This window comes from Echinops telfairi, unplaced genomic scaffold (genome assembly GCF_000313985.2).
Source record: "Echinops telfairi isolate 266 unplaced genomic scaffold, ASM31398v2 ScPeMD7_3;HRSCAF=10, whole genome shotgun sequence".
In the NCBI taxonomy this organism is placed as follows: domain Eukaryota; kingdom Metazoa; phylum Chordata; class Mammalia; order Afrosoricida; family Tenrecidae; genus Echinops; species Echinops telfairi.
The window spans coordinates 34,229,655-34,253,331 of record NW_022103899.1 but is presented as its reverse complement, the minus strand read 5'-3'; the positions used below and the strand labels follow the sequence as shown (position 1 = coordinate 34,253,331).

The 23,677-nt window shown below is 42.8% G+C and overlaps 1 protein-coding gene across 1 annotated transcript in view; it reads left to right on the top strand.

The window, feature by feature from the left end:
- PLEKHM3 (pleckstrin homology domain containing M3) overlaps positions 1–23,677 on the top strand; it is a 171,949-nt gene that overhangs the window by 48,880 nt on the left and 99,392 nt on the right. Inside the window, exons 3-4 of the mRNA XM_004701570.2 lie at positions 2,149–2,294; positions 19,761–19,954. Coding sequence (XP_004701627.1) covers positions 2,149–2,294; positions 19,761–19,954 — 340 coding nt within the window. The remainder of the gene's footprint in view (positions 1–2,148; positions 2,295–19,760; positions 19,955–23,677) is intronic.

Genomic DNA, 23,677 nt, shown 5'->3' with positions numbered 1-23,677 from the left:
CAATTCTTTCCTGAAGAAGCAAAATGAATTTCAGCATAGCTTTGGAAACAACCAGTCAGTACATTTCAGAATTGTGCTTGCGGGTGTCTATGGTTTTCCGGCAGGAGAGAGAGAAAGCTTTCCGCTCCTATAACCATTGGCAGTTGGAAACTGCTGCTTACTCTACAGCAGCGGTTCTCAGCCTTCCTCATGCCATGACCCTTTACTACAGCACCTCATGTTGAGGTGACCCTCAACCATAACATTATTTTTGTTGCTACTTCATAGCTGTAATTTTGCTACTGTTATGAATTGGTAGGCCTCTGTGAAAGGGTCGGTCAACCCCCAAAGGGGTCGAGACCCACAGGTTGAGAACCACTGCTCTAGAAGGTCCCTGTGAGTCCGATGTGACTCAGTGACAGTGGATTTGGTTTGGGTTTTTGGTGTCCTTTTCTAGCCGTGAATTGTTCATCCCTGAGAAGAGAATTCACTATCAAGGAGCTTAAAACCTGTGGGTAAAGTAATTTTGAAGAGCTACCGTCTCGAGGGAATCCATAAAGTGGACAGAGGGAGTATCAACAACAGCCTGCAGGCCTGTTCATAGTAGTAGCAATTGTCGGTGCCATCTGATGCATTTTTTCCCCTTTGGCTGCTAAAAAGGGAGGCAGGGGGTGCACCCCAGGGTGCTAGCTGAGGAGTTTAATGCAGAAAACAAGGCACCGCAGAGAGGTTGGACGCTTGGGTTGTGCGACTCGGGGCACGTTGGTTGAGAAAGTTCAAGGGCAGAGAGAAGGAAGGAGGACGAGGAGACTGAGTTTAAATGACGTCTCAGGGGGGCCGGGACCCCCTGCATGGGCTCTGGCTTGAGCTTTTCCGCTAGGAAGTCATTCACAAAGGCCTCCACAATGGCGGGTGTGATCTCCTCCACGTCCATCACGTACTTGGCTCAGGCGGATGAGTCCAGGATGGTGAGCAAAGGGGCGGCCTCAGGCAGGTTGGTGTAGTCACGCGGGGAATCAGTCATGTTGTCCTCCCCAGCCACGAAGAACAGAAGCGGTGCCACCTCCTCCTTGGCTTTGTACTTGGCGATGATTTTCTCAGCTGGATTCTCCACATGCAATCTCTCGCTACTCTCACCTACAGATTTTCCCATTGCTGACCAGAGCGCGGAGGGCTGACGCTGGCAGCCGCGAAGTAGAGGGAAGGTGGTTGGCTCCTCCTCAAGGCCCCAGCTCTAATAGCACCACACTGCAGCCTTTGAGCTAATGAAGTACTCTTCTTAGAAGAAAGATGGGGTTTTTGTGGAGAAGTATGCCAAAATCTCTGCCTTGGCCCCCAGCAACAGATTCTTTTGGGTGTCCTTAGTGAAAACCACTTGGGAAATGGACTGTACATGCAGCAAAAGAGGATTTCGTTCAATGGTGACATTTGTTTCCAAAAGTCTATCAGAGGGAAGCTAAGCCCTTCAGAGCGAGTGTTCATTAAACATTTGAAGTGGGCTGGGAAGCAATAAATAAATAATAAAAACATTTTTAAAAGACCAGTGGGTTCTCTTGTGTGATAGTTTTTTGTTCCTATGAGTTGAATACATTCTCGGAAAACTTTCAAAAAGAGACTGAGAGGAATGTGTTTGCTTTGATCCAACATGTGGAGTGCTCCCTACTGCAAATTCCCTTTAATTTAGGAGCACTGTTGAAAAGTCTGCTTGAAAGTACATAAAAATATAATATGTAAATAAGTTCTAATTAGTTATTCCAATTATCTCTCCTGTGCAGCTCTACAATTCTGTCCAAAGTGTAGCCTGTCAGAGTCCAGCTCTGGCTCCCTCCAAAAAATGTTTTTGGCACAGTCATTAATAGGAAAGCCCTCCCTCCCTCGCCCCACCCCTCTTGTTGTTGGAAACCTCACCAGGAGAAAGTGAAATCCCAGATTGTGAATGTTATGGGCAGCTGTTTCAGACCCTTTTAGTCCGTGATTTGCGAGTGTGATATCAAAGAAGGACCCTGCAGTGAATTGAAAGAACAGGTGTCCCTTCTTCCAAAGAGGGCACGGCGGTTTTTAGGAAACGAATCTGCCTGAGACCAGTGTTTAACTGGAAGATTTCACCGCCTTGCTCAGCGGTGTTGAAAGTACAACAATCAGAGCCACTTCTTCACTTGCCTTCAACAGGTTGCCAGCGATCCATAGGCCTTTCCAACGGGAAGGCCAAGGTGTGCACTTACAGTGGGTGGTACTACTGCAGCAGCTGCCACGTGGACGACAGCTTCCTCATCCCGGCACGCATAGTCCACAACTGGGACACCTCAAGATATAAGGTAGGTGGGGACTGAGTGTGTGTAGTAACGGGGACTCAGGCATCCATGTGTCGGCGAATGGATTATAAAGATAGTGATGTTATGCATTTTGAAGCAAATTTGATTAGGTTGTCTCCTAAAGGCTATCAAATCTAATATTTCTCTAATATCACTTCACAGTTAAAAATTTTCTTAAATAGGATCCTTATGAATTTCCTACTTTAAAAAAATATATATATAGCAGGTTTCACCTCTGGGCCTCGATATCATAAACTGTAGGTAATAAGAGAGAACAGGATAGAGAGAGGCTCCTTTTGTTAATTCCCAATGTGGTATCATCTCCAGCATCACAACACTCCAAAAACTCACTGCCATCGAGTCAACGCTGACTCACAGCAACCTTATAGAGCAGAGTAGAACTGCCCTCTGAGTTTCCAAGACTGGAATTGTTTATGGGATAGGCATTGTAGCGGAGTAGGGCTCACCCTCATGTGACAGGCAGCCTTCCAGCAGACCCAGCCTTCTGGAACTAGAACCTGGAGAGCAGCTGTGGAGGCTTCTGGAGGAGGATTTCACTGCCAAGGATCAGTGCCTTCATCCAGACTCTTATTTAGCGAATAAGGGAGCAAATGAGAAGCTTCGGTACATGCTAATAGATCTGCAACGTAACTGCTCCAGCCAAGGAAAACATCGAAGAACTACAAGAACTAGACTGGGTAGCCATGACAACATAAGTCAGGGAGATGAAGCTCTGACACATTCCAACGTAAGAGGGAAGAGAGAAAACTAGGAACCTGCAAAGGAGGCCCAGAAAGAATGTCCACTGTTGTTGTTGTTATTGTGGTTAGGTGCCCCTGAGTCAGTTCCAACTTATAGCAACTCCAGGTACAACCGAATGAAATACTGCCCTGTCCTCTTACCACCCTTACATTGTTGTTCTCCTTGAGCCCAGTATTGCAGCCCTGTGTCACTTTATCGCAAGAGCCATTAAAGTAAAAGGAATTTAGGCTTCCAAGAAGCCATGTGAAGAAAGTTTGTTTGTTTTTTTTCTCCCAAGATAATTTGTGACAGACACTTAGATGTGGACTGAAAATTGGCCAGTAGATTTAATAATATGGAGTCATTCCTTGGCCTTACTGAGAACAGTTGGAATGAAGTAGTGGGGAGCAAACGTCTGGAGAGTAGGTTCAGCATAGAATCACACCTATTGCCCTCAAGAATTGATGCCTTCGAATTATGATATTGCTGGAGAAGATTGAATATACTGTGGTTGGCCATAAGAACAGACAAATATGTCTCGGAAGAAGTACAGACAAAATGCTCCCTAGAACTGAAGATGGTGAGACTGAATAGTCCTCATACCCTGTGGGCATGTTATCAGGAGGGAGCAGGCCCTGGGCAGGGACATAAGGTTTGGTGACGTCGAGGGTCAGGGAGAAAGAGGAAGACCCTCAGCAAGCTGGATTGGCACAGTGACGACAACAGCGGACTAAACATTGATTTTGCGAATGGCACAGAGCCAGATCGTGTTCTGTTGTACGTAGGGGCACGATGAATCAGAGCCAACTGGGGGGCACCTAACAGTGATAACACTGGGCACCTCAGCCTTAGCTTTGAACTCGTGTTCTTCATGGCCTATGGATTGGTGTTAGTTGCTGTTAAGTTGCTTCTGACTAATCGCCACCCTGTGTGTACACAGCAGACCTGCTCGATGGCGTTTTCAAGTCTGTCACTTTTCAGACGCAGACATGTGGCTTCTGAAGCTCTTTTGGGTAGGTTCAACCCACCAACCTTTTGACTGGAAGCCAAGTTGTAACAGTTTATGCCACCCAGTGACTACTATGGATTGAGTAAATTATTGAATAACAGTTTCATACACAGAGTAGAAGCATTTGGCAAATCCAGGACTCTTACCCTCCACTGGAGTAGTACTCTGAACTTAGGATGTTAAAGTTGGGCCTGTGTTTTGCCACATAACAGAGAATTCTCTTTCCTAATATGACTAGATATCTTCCTTTTCCTGGTTTGTATATTTGAAAAATAAATCCTCATCTTAACTAAGTTTCTTATCTTCTCTTCTCAAAAATCCTCATTGCCATCGAGTTGATTCTGACCCCTAGACACCCTATATGGCAAAGTAAAACTGCTCCTGTGAGTTTCCCAGAGTAACCCTTCATGGGAATTGGAAGCCTCCGATTTCTCTCTTAAAGTCAGCAGTTGACTTTGAGGTTAGCAGCCCAATGCATAGCCACTATGCCAGGGCTCCTTACTCTCTCTTAGTCTCAATTGTTTCACCTTTAGAGTGGAGATAACAATAGTACTCACTTCTTAAAGTTGCTGTTTGCTTGAATGAATGCATGATTCATAAAAAGCACCAGTACAATGTCTGGCACATAATAAGCACTCAATTAAGGTCTTGCTATGATTGTGTACAGGATAATTGCAAATGTGTTGGTCTGACATACAGAGTCTTTTGATTTCGGCCTGTCTTTCTAAGTAGCCCTGGGGGAGGGGGGGTGGCTAAGCATTTGGCTGCTAACAAAATGGCTGGTGCTTCCCAGACAACAGCCACTCCTGGGCCAAAGGATGTGACAGTCTGACCTTGGAAACTAGGCAGTCTTATAAGGTTGTTATGAGTTGGCATCAGCTCCGTGGCAATGGAGCAAACAAAGGGCCCTTTCCTCCCTGGCCCCCACCAGTTTTTTTTGCTTCCCTAGGACTGCACTCCTTCCTACTCCCCTGTCATGCCATGTTATTTCACACCTTGGGCCTTCCTCTTGCCCTCACCCAATGTGGCAAATCCTGAAACCCTGCTTAACCCTCATTTCCGCTCCTTTCTTTCCTTCCCCTCCACCAGACAGAATTATCATCCTCTCCTCTGTATCTTGTACTTGGCACTCCAAATGTAGACTATAAATATAGTTGTAATGTGTGTATTAGATAAAAATGTATTTAGAGGGAACGAACACTCATTGAGTTTGGTATCGAATCTGCTGGGAGCAGGGCTTTCGCTGCTAAAGAAGTGTACAGAGAACAAGTAAGTGAGGCTGCCCAGCTCTGTGATCTGGAGTGAGCTCAAGCTGGTAGCACATTCCAGAATACACTCCACTAGTAAAGCTAAACAGAAAATGCGGCACTGAATAAGGACAATATTTTTTTTTAAATCAGGCATGCTTTGTTAAGACATAAAATGGAGAGGGAGGTCCAATGAACTGTTTGCAATGAACTCTAAGAACCACTGAAGCCATCGATTTAGGTATCACCGATGCTTGCAATCTTTCTGTACAGCAGATGTATTGTGATGGTGGCCATTCCAGGAACAAGGTTTAATTTTGAGAAGAGACTTAAATGACTAATGATTTTAGGTGTGCTTAGTTTATCCATGTGGCATAGGAGAAAAATCTCCTTGTCAGACTATCCCTTCTCAAGTTCTCAGTGGACCAGGAATGATTGTAAAGGCAAGACTAGAGCAGGTCGATTTTATCTGCATCATCTCTCGCCAGCATTAAGTAACTCTATTCCATTTAGTCCCTTGTCTGTCTGTCTTTGCTCAGACACCAGGATTTAACTTCGTGCTTCTAATTGTCAGAATCAATTCAGACATCAGTGTTCAAGACCAGACATCTTTTTATTACATCTGCCTGATGACCTTAATAGCTCGCACGTGACTGGCTTGAATATCCATTTAAAAGATGGAAAGATGGTTCTGCAGTGCAGAATGAAATCTGTTCTCTTATCTGCATGCTCAGTAATAATAATCCTAATTATTTTTAAAGCAGCATTTCATCTTTTCCGGTGTCCACCTCACAGATAGTATTGAGCTCCAGGGATTACCCAACGGCTAAACCCTATCCTCAAATTCTATAGTTATTTTCTAATGGCATTCTCCTTGAAGATAACTTTCCCCTTGCCCCTCATTCATGAAAATCAAAATGTAAAAGAGGTGCTGGGGAAGTCAAACTTAGCCTCACCTCTTCCTAAATAGTTCCCTTTGGTTGTGTATTGTGTATGTGGGTTTACTGTCCTAGGCTGAATATTGACATTCCATTTAACTAGGGGTTTCCCATGTTACGTAAACCACTTCCTATCTCCACATCTTGGGAGCCATTCAAGGCAAGCTGTGTTCCCCTTGCATAGCTGGGAACTAGCTAGCAAATGGGGGAAACCACTTGACCAGAGTCATTTGGAGATTTTGAGAACAAATCATAATTAAACTTAAGTTCTCCTGATTCTCTGCCCATTATCCCACAGTGCCTATTTTAACAGGATCAAGAAGTCTTGTGGTCAAGGTCAATGTTATTAAGACTTTGGCCATGATTTTTCACAATAGCAATGAGAAAAAACACTGGAAGTATATAACACTGATGCGTATTTATTTATTTAGTTTGTGGTAGGATTTGGGGGTCCCCCCCTGATTGTTTTAAATCTCTGTTTACATTTAAATCTCAAGTCAAGCAGATTTGACCATAATGATTTAGGTAGACTAAAGCTGTGGATACTTCATTTCCTGATGTGGCATGACCTCAAATGAGAAGAAACAGCTGGAAAGATCAATTAATAATCAGAATGTGAAGTATATGCATTATTATGAATCTCGGAAAATTAGAAGTTGTCAAAGAAGAAATAGAATGTATAAATGTGGATATCCCAGACATTGGTGAGCCCAAGTGGACTGATATTAGTTATTTGAATTGGACAATCATATGGTCTAGTGTTCTGGGAATGCATGAACCATTTCAAAGAACATTTTAAGATCTATCCTAAAGTATAATACTGTCAGTGATAGGATAATAGCCATATACTATTCTATTTTACACACCAAGCACTAAGGCCAAACATGAAAGTATTGAAGATTTTTACTAACTTCTGCAGTCTGAACTTCATCAAACATGCAATCGGTATTCATTGATAATTATTGGTGACTAGAATGTAAAAGTTGGAAACAAAAAAGAGCTATCGTATCATCATGTTGATTCCAACTAATGCGACCCTGTCGGATACAGTAGAACTGCCTGCAGAAGGCTCCAAGGCTGTCATCTCAGCAGAAGCAGAATGCACCGCTTTGTCCCTCAGAGCCACTGATGGATTTGAACTCCTGGATTCTAACTCCTTCATGCTTAACCACTGTTCCTTGGGGAAGAATCCTTAGCTAGTAACTATGGGAACTCATAATAGAAATGATGCCAGAGATTTCAGGATAGAATTTTGTAAGACTACTAAGTTACTCATTTCAAATATTTATTTTTAATACAACATCATAAGTGGCAACTATACAGAAGGACATTGCTGGATGAAATGCACAGCAATCAAATTGATTACTTTTCTGTGAGACTAAAGTAGAGAAATTTAATATCAGCAGTCAGAATAAGACCAGGAGCCAAGTGATGGTGCAGTGGTTAAGAATGAATGGTTAAGAGGTTGAATCCATTAACTGAACTGTGGGAGAAAAACGTGACCCTCTGCTTCTGTAAAGATAACAGCCTTGGAACAGTCCACCAATTGCTCACATGCAAGTTCAAGATAAAGCTAAAGAAAATTAAAACAAGTCCATGAAAGCCAAAGTAAGACTAAGTATATCCCATCTGAATTTGGAGACCATCTAAAGCAGTGATTCTCAACCTTCCTAATGCCACGACCCTTTAACACAGTTTCTCATGTTGTGGTGATCCCCCGTCCATAAAATTATTTTCGTTGCTACTTCATAACTGTAATTCTGCTACTGTTATGAATCGGGCGACCCTATGAAAGGGTCATTCGACCCCCAAAGGACTCATGACCCGCAGGTTGAGAAGCACTGATCAAAGAATTGACTTGACACATTGAACATTAATGACTGCAGACAGATAAATTGGTGGGGAGGGGGGTGTGACATCAAGGACATAATACATGAAGAAAGTAAATGGTGATTAAAATGACTGGAAGAAAGAAAATACCAAAATGGATGTCATTAGAGACTCTGAAATAGTCTCTTGAATGTGGCGTAGCTAAAGCAAATAGAAGTGAAGTAAAAGCTGAACAGAAAACTTCAAAAGGAAGTTCAAGAAACTAAGTTAAGTATTGTAATAAAGTGTGCAAAGACCTGGAATTTGAAAACCAAAAGGGAAGAAAACATTCAGCATTTTTCAAGTTGAACAACCTGCAGAAAATATTCAAACCTTGAGTGGCAATACTGAAGGTTTCTATGCTCAAATTATCGAATAATGCAGGATGTATCCAAGGAAGGCAGAAGGAATACATAGAGTTCATATGGAGAGAAGATGTCACTTTGAGACTAATAATGTGCATGTCGCAAGCCAAGGTATATTCAATAAACTCAAATGTATGGGTGTGCAAAAGCTGGATAATGAATAAGGAAAGCCAAAGAAGAATTGAGGCATTTAAATTGTTGTGTTGAAGAATGATATTGAATATACCACCGACTATCAGATGAACAAACCAATCTATCTGGAAGAAAGACAGCCAGAATGCTCCTTAGACTTGAGGATAGCAACACTTTGTCTCATGTGCTTTGGATCTGGTATGAAAAGCCTAGTCCCTGGAGAAGGGCGTCACGCTTGGTTCATTAGGTAGAAGTCCGTGAAAAAGAGGAAGGTTGACACAGCGAGCTAGGTTGACACAGCGGTGCAACAGTGGGCTCAAACATGGCAATGGTTGTGAGCATGATGCTGGCCCAGTGTTTGGTTCTGCTGTACATACGGGTGCTTTGCGTAGGAACCGACTCTATGGTACCTAACAAGAAGATGACCTCAATAATGTGATTTTATTACTTTATGTTTTAATGTTCTGGCAAATATACTTAATTCCTTTATAACATATATGTCTTACATGTGGCTCCTGTAATCTCGGAACATGTTTTTACTGGTTAATTGATGAAAGTTATAAGTCACTTATCTGATTTGGGAGAGAGTATGGTGTTCTGAATTTTAGAATGGTTTTCTTCTTTCAAATCAACAGTTTTTATGTTGTCACTTGACTCCACATATGCTATTTAAGAAACGAGGTACTGGAAATGAATTATTGTCTTAACTATCGTTGCATAATTCTCAATGTCTCATAATTATATTTAAAAGTGATTTCTGTTCTGTAATAGATAACTTCAGGTTTATGAAGTTATAAATAACTTATGGTTTATGAAGCTGTTCTTCCTTAAAGAAGTTGCACCGCACTGTTATACTTTCATTCTTATTGAATATACCTTCGCAAAATTTAAGATTCAAAAAGTACAGAAGGACAAACATTCTTAGGTAATCTCCATTCCTCCTTTTCCTCCACCCGCCCAGTCTCCTTCCCACAGGCAGCCGCACCTTTCTTGGGTATTCTTCTATGCAGGTGTACTTGAATATAGCGGTAATATATGTGTAGGCTATAGATAATGTATAGTAATACACACAGAAATACATATACATAATTTATCTAGCAAGTTCTTTTTTATGAACTACATAGTTTTCCAAACTTTTGCTATTATTATAGGCAGTGATTCAATAACTAAGTATACATCATTTTGAATCAGAGTCTGTCCATCTGCGAAGGAGAGTATTTGTAGATGGCTTCAGAGATACATGGATGCACGTTTGTGAGGAAGACCATATTGCCAAGTGGCCTTCAGTTGGGGCTGTCTGCTCTGCTTTGGGGGTTGTGCTTGCTCCTTTGTTTCCTTATTATGGGCTGTCAGCTGTCCCTTCTGCTGTCACTGTGCTACCTCGATCCGCCCTTTCTCTTTCTGCTTTACTGGCTCTGATGTAGGTATGTTGTACACTTAGAAAGAAATGACCAGTTAGAATTGAGCATGGTAAATTATGCGTTTGCTCATTTAGCAAGCACTGAGTTCTTTTGAACTCAGTTTTAGTGAGCTCAGTTCTCTTATTTCAGCAGACATTGAGAAAGACAGTAAATATACAAATAAAAACTCCTTAGATAAGTGAACCCTGGGTGCATAGTTATAAGTTGGACTGCTAACCACAAAGTCAGAAAATCGACCCTACCAGGCACTCCTCAGAGACAGAAGAGGCTGTCTAATCCCATAGATGTTTAAAATCTTGGAAATCCAAAGAGGCAGTTCTCTGTTCTTTGGAATCAACTCGGTGGCAGTGAGTTTGGTAGTGGAAATATGAAGAGTTGTGAGTTTTAGTCTTTTTAGAGTGGTAATCAACCTGTCAACACACTGCCCAATTCTATTGGTAGATTGAGCTCCATTTTGCAGCTCAGTGCGTTCCACTTAAGGAGCACTGATAATACACTGGGTAAACCTTGGCCTGTGTAGTTCCAGATTTTTTTCCAGCTTCTGACAAAGGCCATTGGTTCCTGAGTACTCCAAAGCACTGGGTGGGGCATATCTTTTCAAAGCTTTTTTATAGACATGGCCTAAGCCCATCTAAAGATCAGATTTTAATGGCTGAAGCAAGTGGACTTACAAACTTTCTATTTTCCTACTTCCCATATTTTCCCCAGAAAACAACCAAGTGAACAGTGTGGCTTTATCTGACCTCTGGCTAGACAAAAAAGAAAAACTACCATGAGGGAGAGGTCAAACAACCATCTACTCTCTATCCTATGATTTGTTTCTCCAGTACCCCACTCCCAAGGTACCATAATGTATTAGTCTGGGTACTTTAGAGAAACAAATCCACAGAAACTCATGTATAAGAGAGAGTTTTATATAAAGGTTAAGTGCACATCAAGAAAACATCCCAACCCAGTGCTGCCCAAGCCCACAAGTCCAACGTTAACCCATTAACCCATATGTCCAACACCAATCCACAAAGTCCTCCTCCATCTCACAAAACAGAGGCAACGATGCCAACTACAGGAGGAAAGCCAAGTCAGTGAGTGTATAAGCATCTCAGTGCTGGCAGGGGTCTCCACATGGCTCCTCCAGTACCCAGGGCTGCATTGGGCTAGGTCCATGTGGCTTCTCCTTGGGGATGTCTTGCAGGACGTCAGCCTTGCAAGCTGAAGCAGGGAACTGCTAAGGCAGCTGCACCCTTGTGCGACCGTCACAAAGCAAGAGACCGGAGAACTCGAAAGACGAGGCTCACCAAGCCATTTATCCCTCTGCCCTTCAATTAACCCCACATGTGTTTATTGGCCAGGTTGGCACAATAAACTAACTCAGTCTGGTAACTACAAGGTTGGCAATTCAAACCTACCTACTGCTCTGAGGGATAAAGACAATGTTGTCCACTCCTGTAAGGATTTAGAGTTTTGGGAACCTTATGGAGCAATTATTTGCCTTCCAGGGTCTCTATGAGTTGGAATCAATTGGATGGAAGTGGCTCTGGTTTGGGGTTTTCTATGGAGGAGCCTGGTGGCACAATGGCTACACACTCAGCTGTTAACAGCGAGGTTGGTGGCTTGAAAAGACCAGTTGCTCTGTGGGAGAACCATGGGGCAGTCTGCTTCCGGGAAAATGACAGACAGCCTGGGAAAACGTATGGGCCAGTTCTCCTCCATCCTACAGAGTCACTGTGGTTTGCAATCAACTTGACGGCAATAGGGTTTTTTTTAAATAATTTTATTAGGGGCTCAAACAACTCTTATTACAATCCATACATACATCAACTGTGTAAAGCACATTTGCACATTCATGATGGCAATAGGTTTTAACAGATATTCTGCTTAGCTAGGAGAGAGGGGCGAGAGAGGAATTAGGGCTCACCTCTTTTAAAGAATAATGAGCAGATGATTCAAGGTAGAATAGTTTAAAAATGAAAGAATTGTGAGCATAAAAAATGTTCACAAGCCCAAGTCAGAGTCTCCTTCCCCGATCTGAATTCTGGTTCCAGTTTTGCTCCGAAATGACAATGGCAGCTAATTTGCTTAACTTCTCCAGGCTCAGTTTTCTCTTTTCTTAAGTACAGGTCCTGGGTGAGGTCACAGGTTCTCAAAGTATATTCCTTGGAACACTGGCAGATCCTCTTGTGTGGATGGGTGTTACTCAAGTAGAGGGGCACAGCGAGGCCAGCGTCAGGAGAGTTAGAAAGGGCCCCCTCTCCAGAAAAGTGCAGTTGTAAGCCTGCAGCCTGGCAAAAGAATGGAGCAAAAAGGATCAACAGCAGAAGATGCCCCTTCAACAGCTCATGAGCAGGACCCAGCCAGGCTGCAACTCCCACAACACTCCCCCTGCTTCCCGGTGGCTAGGGGGTGGGGTGGAAATAGGTTTTCTTCAGCACAGGTCTTCTCAGAGCTTCTACATGCTAACACGGGACACTGAGTAACTGAGAAAAGGATGTAGTCTGTATCCTATTATTTGTTGACCCCAGAACCCATTTCTCATAGAGTTTTGATTTTGTTTTGTAGTAGAGCCCCTTGGAGCACAGGTGGTGAAAGACTGAACTCGGCGATATTTATGAGGCCGTATCATTCGTAGAGTACGCTTTTCACTGTTGTATCCCCATGCCCTTGTCACCTTCAACAAGGAAAACAAGGTCATGGTACAAATCCTCACTACCACTGCCACCATATCATTTCCAAATTAGGGGCCGTGGTGAAACATTCCCTTAGCTCCATTACTTTATTACCTAGGGCCATTTTTTTTGTGTGTGGGGTAATATGCTAAAATACCATTCCAGCCTCTCTGTCTCAGAATTAGATAAACCTGAGCATTTGAGAATTTGTTTTTAAGCAGTACCATCATCCCCAGCACAACAAAAGACATATCTGCGCAAACAATGCTTAATGCTCAAATCAAATGAAAACAATGTATTTATAAGTACATATGGGTATATAGCAGGTTACTTTGTATTGAAGTATAACATGATTGTGCTTTTACTATCTTCCTGTGTGTGAGGAGGGGAGAAGTCCCCTCTCCTCATGACTCTAAGTCGTGTAAACTAGAGAGGAGTGAAGAAAGGACCAGGCCTAAAACTACAACAAACCCAAATTTTCATCCTGTGAGGAATTTTGTGTATTAGCCCAAAGTGCTGTGGAGAGATGTTAGCTGATATGCCCCCCCAGACGCCCTCAAGTCAGTTCCGACTTACGGTGGCCACCCTTTGTGTGTGAGAGTCCAACTGTGTCCATTGTGCTTTCAGTGGTGATATGGGGGGGAGTAGATTGCCAGGTCTTTCTTCCAAGGTGCCTCTGGGTGTACTCAAACTACCAACCTTTTGGTTGCCATTTGTACCACCATTATATATTTAAACACTCAATAATAGAGATCCACTATTACTTAGTAAAATACTAATAAGTCAATAAGCCTAAAAGAGGAGGAGTGGGATCTTACCAGCATCTGCCCAGATGATCCTGTTTTCAAAAGCAAGAAGAGTCTTGGTTGTACCCATCTACACTTGACCAGGAACTGGGTTCTAATATACATCAGAAACGCCCTCAGGTGCTCTGCGCTTTTAATAATTGGATTGGCAAGAAGTACAACAGTAGCTCTTTTGAAAATATTTTTTTTTGTTTTTGAAAATATGCACACCAGACCATACAATTTCGTGTCATTGATTGCATTTTTCAAATTGTACAATTCTGCTCATCTTCCTTTTCCAACTTTTCCTTCCCCAGTAACATAAACATACCACCCCAACCTTCCCTTTTAACCTTTCCATTTGATCCCATCTAGATCGTTAGAAGAGCTCAACGCTCCAGGCAGATGTTCTTTACTCACTAAGCTAAACTGTTGTCTGGTTTCAGAGCCTGTGTGGTGCTGTGGGTTATAGTTGGACTGTGAACTGCAAGGTCAGCTGTTGGAAACTACCAGCTGCTCCTCAGGAGAAAGACTCCTATAAAGAGTTACAGTCTCAGAAACCCATGGGGGGAGGGGGGGCGGTGGCAAGGGGGGTAGCAATTCTGCCCTCTTGTATAGGGTCGTCATGAATTACAATGGACTTGATGGCTGTGAGTTTATCGTTTGGTTTGAAGAAAACCTTAGGGGATATACAGTGAGACCTCAGTCCTCGAACTTTTTGGTGCTTGAACACAAATTTGGACCTAATTGAGTTTGACAACCAAGGTATCACTGTACTTAGTTTAAGGTTTGAAGTTTATCTCAGGGAAATTGCTTGAGGGGTTCATCCAGCCTCAATGGCCCTAAAGACTAGATTCCGTGAGAATTTGGAATTCTGCTTGGGGTTATTCCCCCTTTTTACCAGGCTCCTTATATAAAATCTTTGAGCACAAGGCCCATGAATGGTGGTTAGGCACCATCCCATTCTGATCTCAAGGCAAAGCAGGTGATGTTTGTGGAAGTTATACAATCCGTTTCCTCCTCCTGTTCATAACTCTCTTTTGCTATTGCTCCGGGATTGTTGCTGCTTGCCAGCTTTTAATATTCCCTGCACTCTTGGTATGTCATTGAGTAAATCCCAAGGCATCGTGACCCTGTGTGGTTACCAGGTGCTGCTGTCAAGTCAGCTTCGACTCATAGCGACGCTCTATATAGCACTGCACCGTCCTCACCTTTGGGTCATGCTGGAGCCCATTCTAGCAGCCACTGTGTTCATCCATCTGATTCATGGTCTTTCTCATTTGTACTGATTCACTACTTTAACAAGTAGGATGTCCTTTTCCAGGGACTGATCCTTCATGATGCTCTGCCCAAGGTACGTGAGATGAATACATGTCATCCTCGTTTCTAAGGACCCTTCTGCTGTATTTCCTCCAACACATTTGCTCATCCTTCAGGCAGTCCCTGTAGGACAGGGTAGAACTGCCTCAGAGGGTTTCTAGGCTCTAAAGCGTGGGACTTAGGCTGTTATCGCTTTCTTTTACAGTCCGGCCGGTTGGTTCAAACTGCTGACCTTTCAGTTAGCAGCCGACTGCTTAACCATCGTGTCTCTAGGGCACTAAAATTCATTAGCCCAATTAGCAAGGAAGCACAGCAGTTGAATTATATTTGGTGTTCACATACTACTCGTGAAATGTTTATATAACTAAGAAAGAAATTTCTGTCACATAGCCCTATCACCAAAAAATTTCAGTTGTTTCTTTGCCTAAGGAAGAAAGATGGGGCTTTCTACATTTGTTAAGATTTACAATCTTGGAAACTCACAGGGGCAGTTCTACCCTGTCCTATAGGGTCCCTATGATTCAGAATCGACTTGACAGCATTGAATCTGGTTTTTGTTAGTTCTTTCCTTAAAACACACATACACACACACACACACACACACACACATCTGCCTTTCTTTTAAAACTGTTTTTTAGTTTTAATTGAGCTTGAAAGTAGACCCCTCATATTAGTAGGGGGAATCATTTAGAACTTAGGGAAGCAGAGAGAAGACGCAGATTGCCCTATTTTATAAAGTAGCCTTTCCGGCCACGTTTTGAGCCTCTCAGATCTTCCCTCTCAGGTACAAGTGGTTGATTCTCAAAACACGAGACCATGTGCTCAGCCTTGTTGCCAAAAATGGCTCCCGGTGACAGGGCTGTGCTCCCATACTCGGGCAGGAGCAGTATCGCTGTGCTGTTTGTGCTCCACGGTAGCTAATAACTTGTGAGCCTTAGATGCTATGAATGTCAGCTCTGTGCAGGTTTCCGTCTGTGCATGAATGCTGATGTCTGTACTGCTGCCCCGCTGTCTCTCTGATCCTCACCCACAGTACATGAGACAAAGACTTGTCATCCTCGCCTCTGTCTGTATGTCTTCCAACACAGATTTGTTTTCATACTGTCTCTGTAAAAGACATCACCCTCTCACAAATGGGCTTAAGTACCACCTGAAAAGAGAAGCCTTTTAAGGCCCCTGGGAGACTGGCCAGTGCCCTTTGTCCCTTGCTTCACCTTCTAAAAGGTAGCATTGTTAAGTGAATTCAGCAGGGCCCTGCCTCAGTATAAACACTGCCCAACGGAGCCCGAAAGACTAATTGCATTGTACAATACATCACTTTTCAGCAACAGTTTCAAGTGGATCTGACTTCATCTCCCAAAACACCATGTTTTTTCCTCATTTATTTAAATGGAGAAAATACCTAAACATGATAGATAAAATATTTAAGCCCAACCCCGCCTTTCCCCATGAACTGTGAGCCTCATGAGGACAAGTTCTCTGTCTGCCACAGCGCCTGGCACGTGTCTGTGCCTCCAGCAGAGCCATGAGCAGTAGTTCGCCTGTCACCTCGGAATAACTCTTATTTCCAGCCTGGTGAAACAGTCGAAAGATCTGGTTGATGTAAGGGTTTTGGCTAAGTCTAAATGCTTCTTTGTGAGTTGGGTTTGCACAGACTGTAAGTTTCTGTGCTTCTAACTCTTTGTAACTCGGCCGGACCCCGTAAGGATCACACAAGGCAACCAAACCAAAACCCACTGCCGCCGAGCTGATGCCAACTTAGAGCGGCCCTGCAGAACAGAGTAGAACTGCCCGAGGGCTGTGAGTCTTCATGGAAGCAGACTGCCACGCGTTTCTTCTACAGAGCACTTGGTGGGTTTGAACCGACAACTTTTGATTGGCAGCCAAGTGTTTTAACCACTGTATCACCAAGGCTCCCACAATGCAACAGGAACTTCAACTTTTATTTTGGTTACAAGGGGCTTTTATTAAAAAGAAAGAAAGAAAATGATGCATCTGCCTGTATTTCTCAAAGGCACACAAACTTCTGCATAAGCTTAACACTAAAATAAATTTAGAATATTGAATTGCATAAATAGTGTAAACATATTTTAACTGCCACACATTGTCATATATTTGTATCACATGAATATATTGAGGAGTGGCTATGATTGTGCCTGCTGGGGAAACTCTCCTCTGTCTGGGCCCTGTCCACCAGGGCAATTCCTCTTTCCGCTCCTTCCGTCCTCTTTCTAGACCTGGCTCAGTGAGCCTTTTCCTTAGCCCTTGGCTCTAGCCCTCCCCACCAAACCAAAGTCACTGCCATCGAGTTGATTCTGACTCGGCGCGAGCCCATAGGGCCGAGGAGAACTGCCCCTGTGCGTTTCCAAGATGGAATTTTTGCAGGAGAAGATCCTCGTCTTTCTCCCACTGAGTGGCTGGTGGGCTTGAACCGCTGACTTTGTGGTTAGCAACCCAAAGCATAATCCACTACACCACCACCAGGGTCACCTCCTCTCCACACAGAAGAGTTGTGGATCTCTTTCATACATTTATATAACAGCCGAAGTGTTATTTGCAGTTTTAAATATTTCACTTGTCGTAGTAAACAGTGAGCCCTTTGCGGGTAGGGACTCTATCCTGTTTACTTTCCTTAACTAGCTTTTAGGAGCCCTGGTGGCGCTGTTGGGTCTGTGTCTGACTGCTAACCCCCAGGTCACTTAAGTTCAAACCCACTGAGGGAAAGATGAGGCTGTTGCCCCTGTAAAGATTTATAGCCTTGGAAACCCTAGATAGGGTTGCTATGAGTCGGAACCACCTGGATGACAGAGGGCAATGAGCATGCGCCCCCGGGGTAATTTTTTTGTGGCCTGTGATGCTCTGAAATAAAATGAAAATAGAAAAAAATGTTATGAAGAAAATAGCGCTCAGGGGAGATGGAGGCAATACTGCACACACAATATTCCCTTGTTAACCCTTTAACTACTGAACACGAGTATACATGTGGCCCAGTGCCTTTCCTGGGGGCCTGTGGACGTGGATAAATGCGCTGACTCGGTTCCGGCTACGTTTGGAAGCGATATGTCTGCCACTGTCAGTGTCCCATAATGTAAACAGACCCCAATAGCGAAAAGGTTAAAAAGAGCACTCTGGGGTGTGCTGTTATGAATCATACCTAGCAGCAGCGCTAATTAACATTTTTGGAAGGAACCCATTACCATTGTGCATCACGTTGGTCAGCTGTCCAACATTTTGTGGGGTTTTTTTTAAATCATTTTTTTAGGGGCTCATACAACTCTTATCACAATCCGTACATACATCAATGTGTAAAGCACATTTGTACATTCATAGCCCTCATCATTCTCAAAACATTTGCTCTCTACTTAAGCCTCCGGCATCAGCTTTCCCCTCCCTCCCCGCTTCCCCCTCCCTCATGAACCCTAGATAATTTATAAATTATTATTTTGTCATATCTTACACTGTCTGATGTCTCCCTTCACCCACTTTTCTGTTGTCCATCCCCCAGGGAGGGGGTTATATGTAGATCCTTGTAATTGGTTCCCCCTTTACACCACATTTTGTGTTTTTTATTAGTTATTTTGTTATATTTTCCAGTCACAACATAAGAAGTAAGTGAAAACTAGTAGGAGGAAAGTGCTGACAAGTTTTGGGTAAAAAAGAATAATTTTAGTTTTATAAAAATATTAAATAAAATAAATGTTTAAATAAAAGCAATTATATAGTGTTTTAATTATCCTATCCTTATTCTTGAATCCTCACTTCAAAATATAAATTTAACAAAATTTGTAAATGTGATGTGGCCTGCGTGAATCTTGCCTGTTGCACCAAATGGCCGCGTTTTGATTGAGTTTGACACCCCTGGCCTAGATCATGAAACAGAGTGGATTTTCAATTTTCTTTTTAGTAACTGAAGTTTTACTCATTGTATGTTGAGCTTCAGTCTTACCCCCAGGATTAGAGTTTTGATAGAGAATTTGGAAAGGCTGTACCTTCTATAAATAGAAACTGAGTCAGCTATCTGAATATCATCAGCCAGTCCATTTCTCATTATCAGTGAGCTAGTAGGTAAAGATTCCTTTAAGGTTAGGCATGATTTAAACTATTTCTATATCTCTGATATGATGTGTTTCCAAGGAACTATTTGTTCCTATTGATGCCAGTGACTTTTTGTAGTCCATTTTAAGTGTTGTCCCTTACTACCCAAAAGTGGAGACGGAGTTGAGAGCTTATGTTGGCCATAGTCTACCTGAGCTCAGCACTGCTCGTATGCAAGCAATTTCTTTCTGGTCCCCGAAGCAGGGTGTTTGAGACTGCTTTCTACTCATTCCAGTTATTAATTTTTAAATGTTTTTGTAAATATCTTATGCCTTTTGAATTTCATAATGTGCACACTTCACCTTTAAAAAATGGTACATTATATATTTATATAGATGTAGCTAGATGTATCCATGTTTATGTATCCACACACATATATATAGTTATTAATATCAGCATTCTTGTCTAGACAGTCATGAACTCCTTTTTTAACTAAAGCATTTTATTTTGAAATAATTATATTTTCATAGGAAGTTACAAAGATAGTACTGGAAAGTCCAGCTTACCATGCCCCCAGCTTATGCCAATACTTGCTTCTTAGTTAACTATGTCCGAGAGAGAGACCAGGAAATTGGCATTAATATAATGCATCTGTATTGTCCTGTGTTATTTCATTACATGTATAGATTAACAACCACCACCGCCATGATCCAGAAATGAAATGAATGAATTCCTTTCACCTGCCAAGGTTACTTTACCTTGTGTCTCGAAAAGACAAAGAGAAGTTAGATCTTACGTTTCCTTACACTGTGGGGAAGGAGAATCATGGGACTGTGTTCCGAAACCAATAGTAATACTTTGGTACCTTAGCTGTGGCTCTTATGGGAATGGGCATAGGAAGCGGGACGCTCCACCAGAACTGACCAAGGCAGCTTGTGTCGCAGGTGTCCAAGCAGGCCAAAGAGTTTCTGGAGTACGTGTACGAGGAGCCCCTCATCGACATCCAGCAAGAGAACCCCATGCTGTACCTGCACGCCGAGCCGCTGGCCACCGTGGTGCGCCTGAGGCAGCGGCTCAAGTCCCTCCGGGCCTATTTGTTCAGCTGCCGGGCCGCAGTGGCGGAGGATCTGCGCCGAAGGTAAGAATCATGCGTGTCAAACCCAGAGACCCATAGGTGCCAAGCAGACAAGAAAGGCACCAGGAGAAACAAGTGGCAGGGCTGTACGTGAATTTAGCTGCGCCAGTGCCTGGGAATGCGCTGGCCCAGTGAAGTTCACACAGGGTCACCAGTGAGGCCACTGCCCAGTTGCTTAGGCCTCAACACTTCCCTTGCCATGGTTCCTACCAACGCTTTCTATAGAACTGACATTGTGTATCTCACAGTTTGAATTTGTGTCTCATGCGAGTTCTATTTTTTTATAGTCTGGGTCTGGGACACAGTGCTTTTTGCTACTCTACATGTAAATAAACAAGGTATTAGCCACATTAAGAGGACACAAGATAGAGCATTTATTTCTTTATTGTGAAAAATGTTTCTGTCTTGCAACAATGAGTGTGTTTCCAAATTCATCTCCCGAGAAAGCAACAGAGGGCATTTTATCAGAAAATTGCATTTATCTTTGAGCAGTATATTTGCATATTACCATGTAAGGAAATGGAACAATTACTCGAGGAACTAAATAAATACATCTTATCATGTGCTCTGAGCCCTGGTCAATGTTTACGAATACCTACTGCACATTTCTCCCTGAAAAATATTTTTCACAGCTGAGTACATCAAAATACTCTTACCATTTCCTACCCAACAATCCACCCCTACTTCGCTTGTTTTCTGAGGGAAGTGATGACTGTGCTGATAGTCCCCACTAAGTCAGGGCGAACTCTCGTGGACCCACCTCTGGCTTTGGTTTCTCAAGGTAAGTAGAAAATGAACATGGCATGCCTCTGAATTCTCCCTTTTAGAAAGAAGTTGGGTCATGAGTAGCTAAGACACACACATGTTCCTGTATGTCATATATATGAGATATAGGTAACTCACATGTCCCTTTCGAATAGATTAACAGAGGAGGAAACCTTAATCCAGCCCTGGTCCCCCGGCTCCAGTTTGCTCTTCTTTCCTGCCCTGAAAGAGTGGCCCGATGGTTTCTGAGAGCCTTTACTGTGTGGCGTGTCTCTAACTCTGTCTCTCTCCTTCCACCCCACCCTATCTGGACTCCCTCTGATTTAGCCCTCTGAGGTCCTGGATTGTGTTGGATCAAGCAACGTGAAAATAATACTTAGGTGTGACTGAGGCTTCTGCTCACAGATAAGCTGCTCTGGGTGTCTTACCTGTAGCTGATTTGAAGGGTCCCTCATGGTGCATCATCAATTAGGTGTTTGTCCAGAAGATCGGCCCTTCCACCCCACGTTTGACTGGCTTCTGTGATCTGCTTCCATCTGTGGAAGCCCTGTGAAGCAGCTGTACTCTGCCCTACAGGTTCTCTGTAAGTCAGAATTGACCTGACTCGGGATGGGCTTTACTGTCACTTGGGGAGTGCCGGGTAGTGGAGTGGATACCGAGCTCAGCTGCTAACCCAAAGGCTCCTGAGTCAAAGCCATCGGCGGCTCAGTGGGAGAAAGACGGATCAGTTTCTTTCTGTCAGGAATACAGAAAACCCTCGGGGGCAGTTCTGCGCTGGCCTTATAGGTCACTCTGAGTCAGAACCAAACAAGGGGAATGGCTTTTCGGTTTATGTAAATGAAGTGGGGTGTTTTTGTTTTGGTTCATGCAGTGTTTCACACTCTTCCCACTTTACATTCGTATTTCTTATTAGTAAAAACCAGTGCATTTTCATGAGGAAAAGCCATTTTCCATAGCCAATAAGTAGCTATGCAAATTATATTTTTCATGTAGGAACAAATCATCCATGCTTGGTACACTCTACTTGGAACCAGGAGCTGGGATTGAAGCGCTTAGCCAGGGACTCTGCCTTTCATGTTACCACTGGCATCGTCTCCCTCTCCTTCACTAACTAGAGTTCATGAGCACACAAGTCCAAGCCAGACTCGAGTCCTCCAATGGAAATGGATGTGAAAATGTGCCCGCTCTCATCAAATTCTTTCTTTTGCAGGAGATTTTATTGACATTTAAATTCACATCTGTGGCATCTGAGAACTCCCATATACTTGAAATAATCTGTTGGTGGTGTTTGTAAAATTCTTTAAAATATCTCTTAACTTTTATTTTCATGGAAATGTGTCAGCAGCATGTATTAGTCATGGTAAATGTTTTGGAGGTAAACCAAGGTACATAATCCTTTGGAAAGTAGTAAAGCGATGCCGTTTGCAATTGCAGATCCAATTAGACCCAAAGAAATGGAAATAACCCCAGGCATCTGAAGAAGACGTTTTTCAAAAGAACCCAATGTCGATAGGGAAGGGTGTCTAATACATAGGTGAGCTCTCATAAAACAATAATGAGAGGGCAGCTGCCATAAAGCAAAATACTTCTCAGTGGTAGTCATGCTATTACCTAGTTGTTTTCCAGAAAGCTCCAGAAAAATGGGCAAGACTTTAACTCTGAAAACATATAGCTGTATCTTAATTTTTAAAAGATCAGAACTTTTCCTGGAAGGCAATAGAATTATAGAGCCCCAACTAACTTGCCAACTATGCTAGGTTCAAGATTTCGGTTTCCCTTGAGAGTATATTTGTGTGATGACTTCCAGGGTCTTTTGGCTTTGCTCAGAACTTGTTTTACTTTGCCTATATTTTTAGATAATATTAAAATCAAACTTGGGAATCATATTAGATACCTCTCTAGTATAAGGTTTTGCTTTGGTTAAAATATGCCAAATCAGGGCACACATTTAGAAATTAAATAAGAAGGCCTCTCTTCAGCCGGATGACTAAGAATACCTATGCTGTTCCAGTAGTTTGGTGGTTTACCACTATGTACTGGGCCCTATGGTCAGACCACCAGGAAAGAAATGGAAGTTTAGAAAAAAGGCACTCCCAATAATGTAGGAATAAAGGCAGTAGTCTTTCTCCCCCCTCCCCTTATTTATGTATTTCCTTACTTATTTACTTATTGATGTATTTTGAGATTTTCATGGCTATTATATAGCATAGTGCCTGACACCCATTAGGGGCTCAGTAAGTATTGGTGGAGGAAGGGAGTTGTGATGAGATGGATGGATGGATGGATGGATGGATGGATGGATGTCAGCTGGACCACTGAGTGATGGCTAGTAGCCCAATTAGGGGAAAGGAGTCACCTTCAATTTTTTTTTTCCTGTTTTCCTTCTTGTTGCTGAATTTTGTTCTGCATTTTCCTCCCATCCTATCTGGGACATTCTGTTATTTCTCTGGTCAGAAAGGTCAGTCTTGGTAGCCAGGCACCTTCCCATTCTTCCGGGTTAGACGAGGCTGTGATTCAGGTGGGTTATCAGTTCCATGGACTAGTTTCTTCTTTGCGCCTTTGATTTTCTTCCATCTCTTTTGGTCCATGAAAGTAGAAGCCTCTTAAATGTCACTCACATGCTTTTTATTTTTTTAACCCTTTATTGTGCTTTAAGTAAATGTTAGCAAGTTTACATAGCAATTAATTTTACATTCACCACTTCAAACACAAATTGTTCTGTGACATTACTTCAACCCCAACAAGGTGTCAGTACTTCCCCTGCTGCCACCCTGGGTTCCCCGTTTCCTTTCTTCCTGTTCCTTTGCTTCTCTCCTCTTCTAACCTGTGCTTTCGGGTAGCTAGTTGACTGCTCTAAGAAACACATTTGTCTTTGTTGTTCTTTAGATTAGTCTATGATTTGGATGGAAAGTGGTCTTCAAATTTCCAATGATCTAGGGGCAATAGACTTGAGGGTTCCTC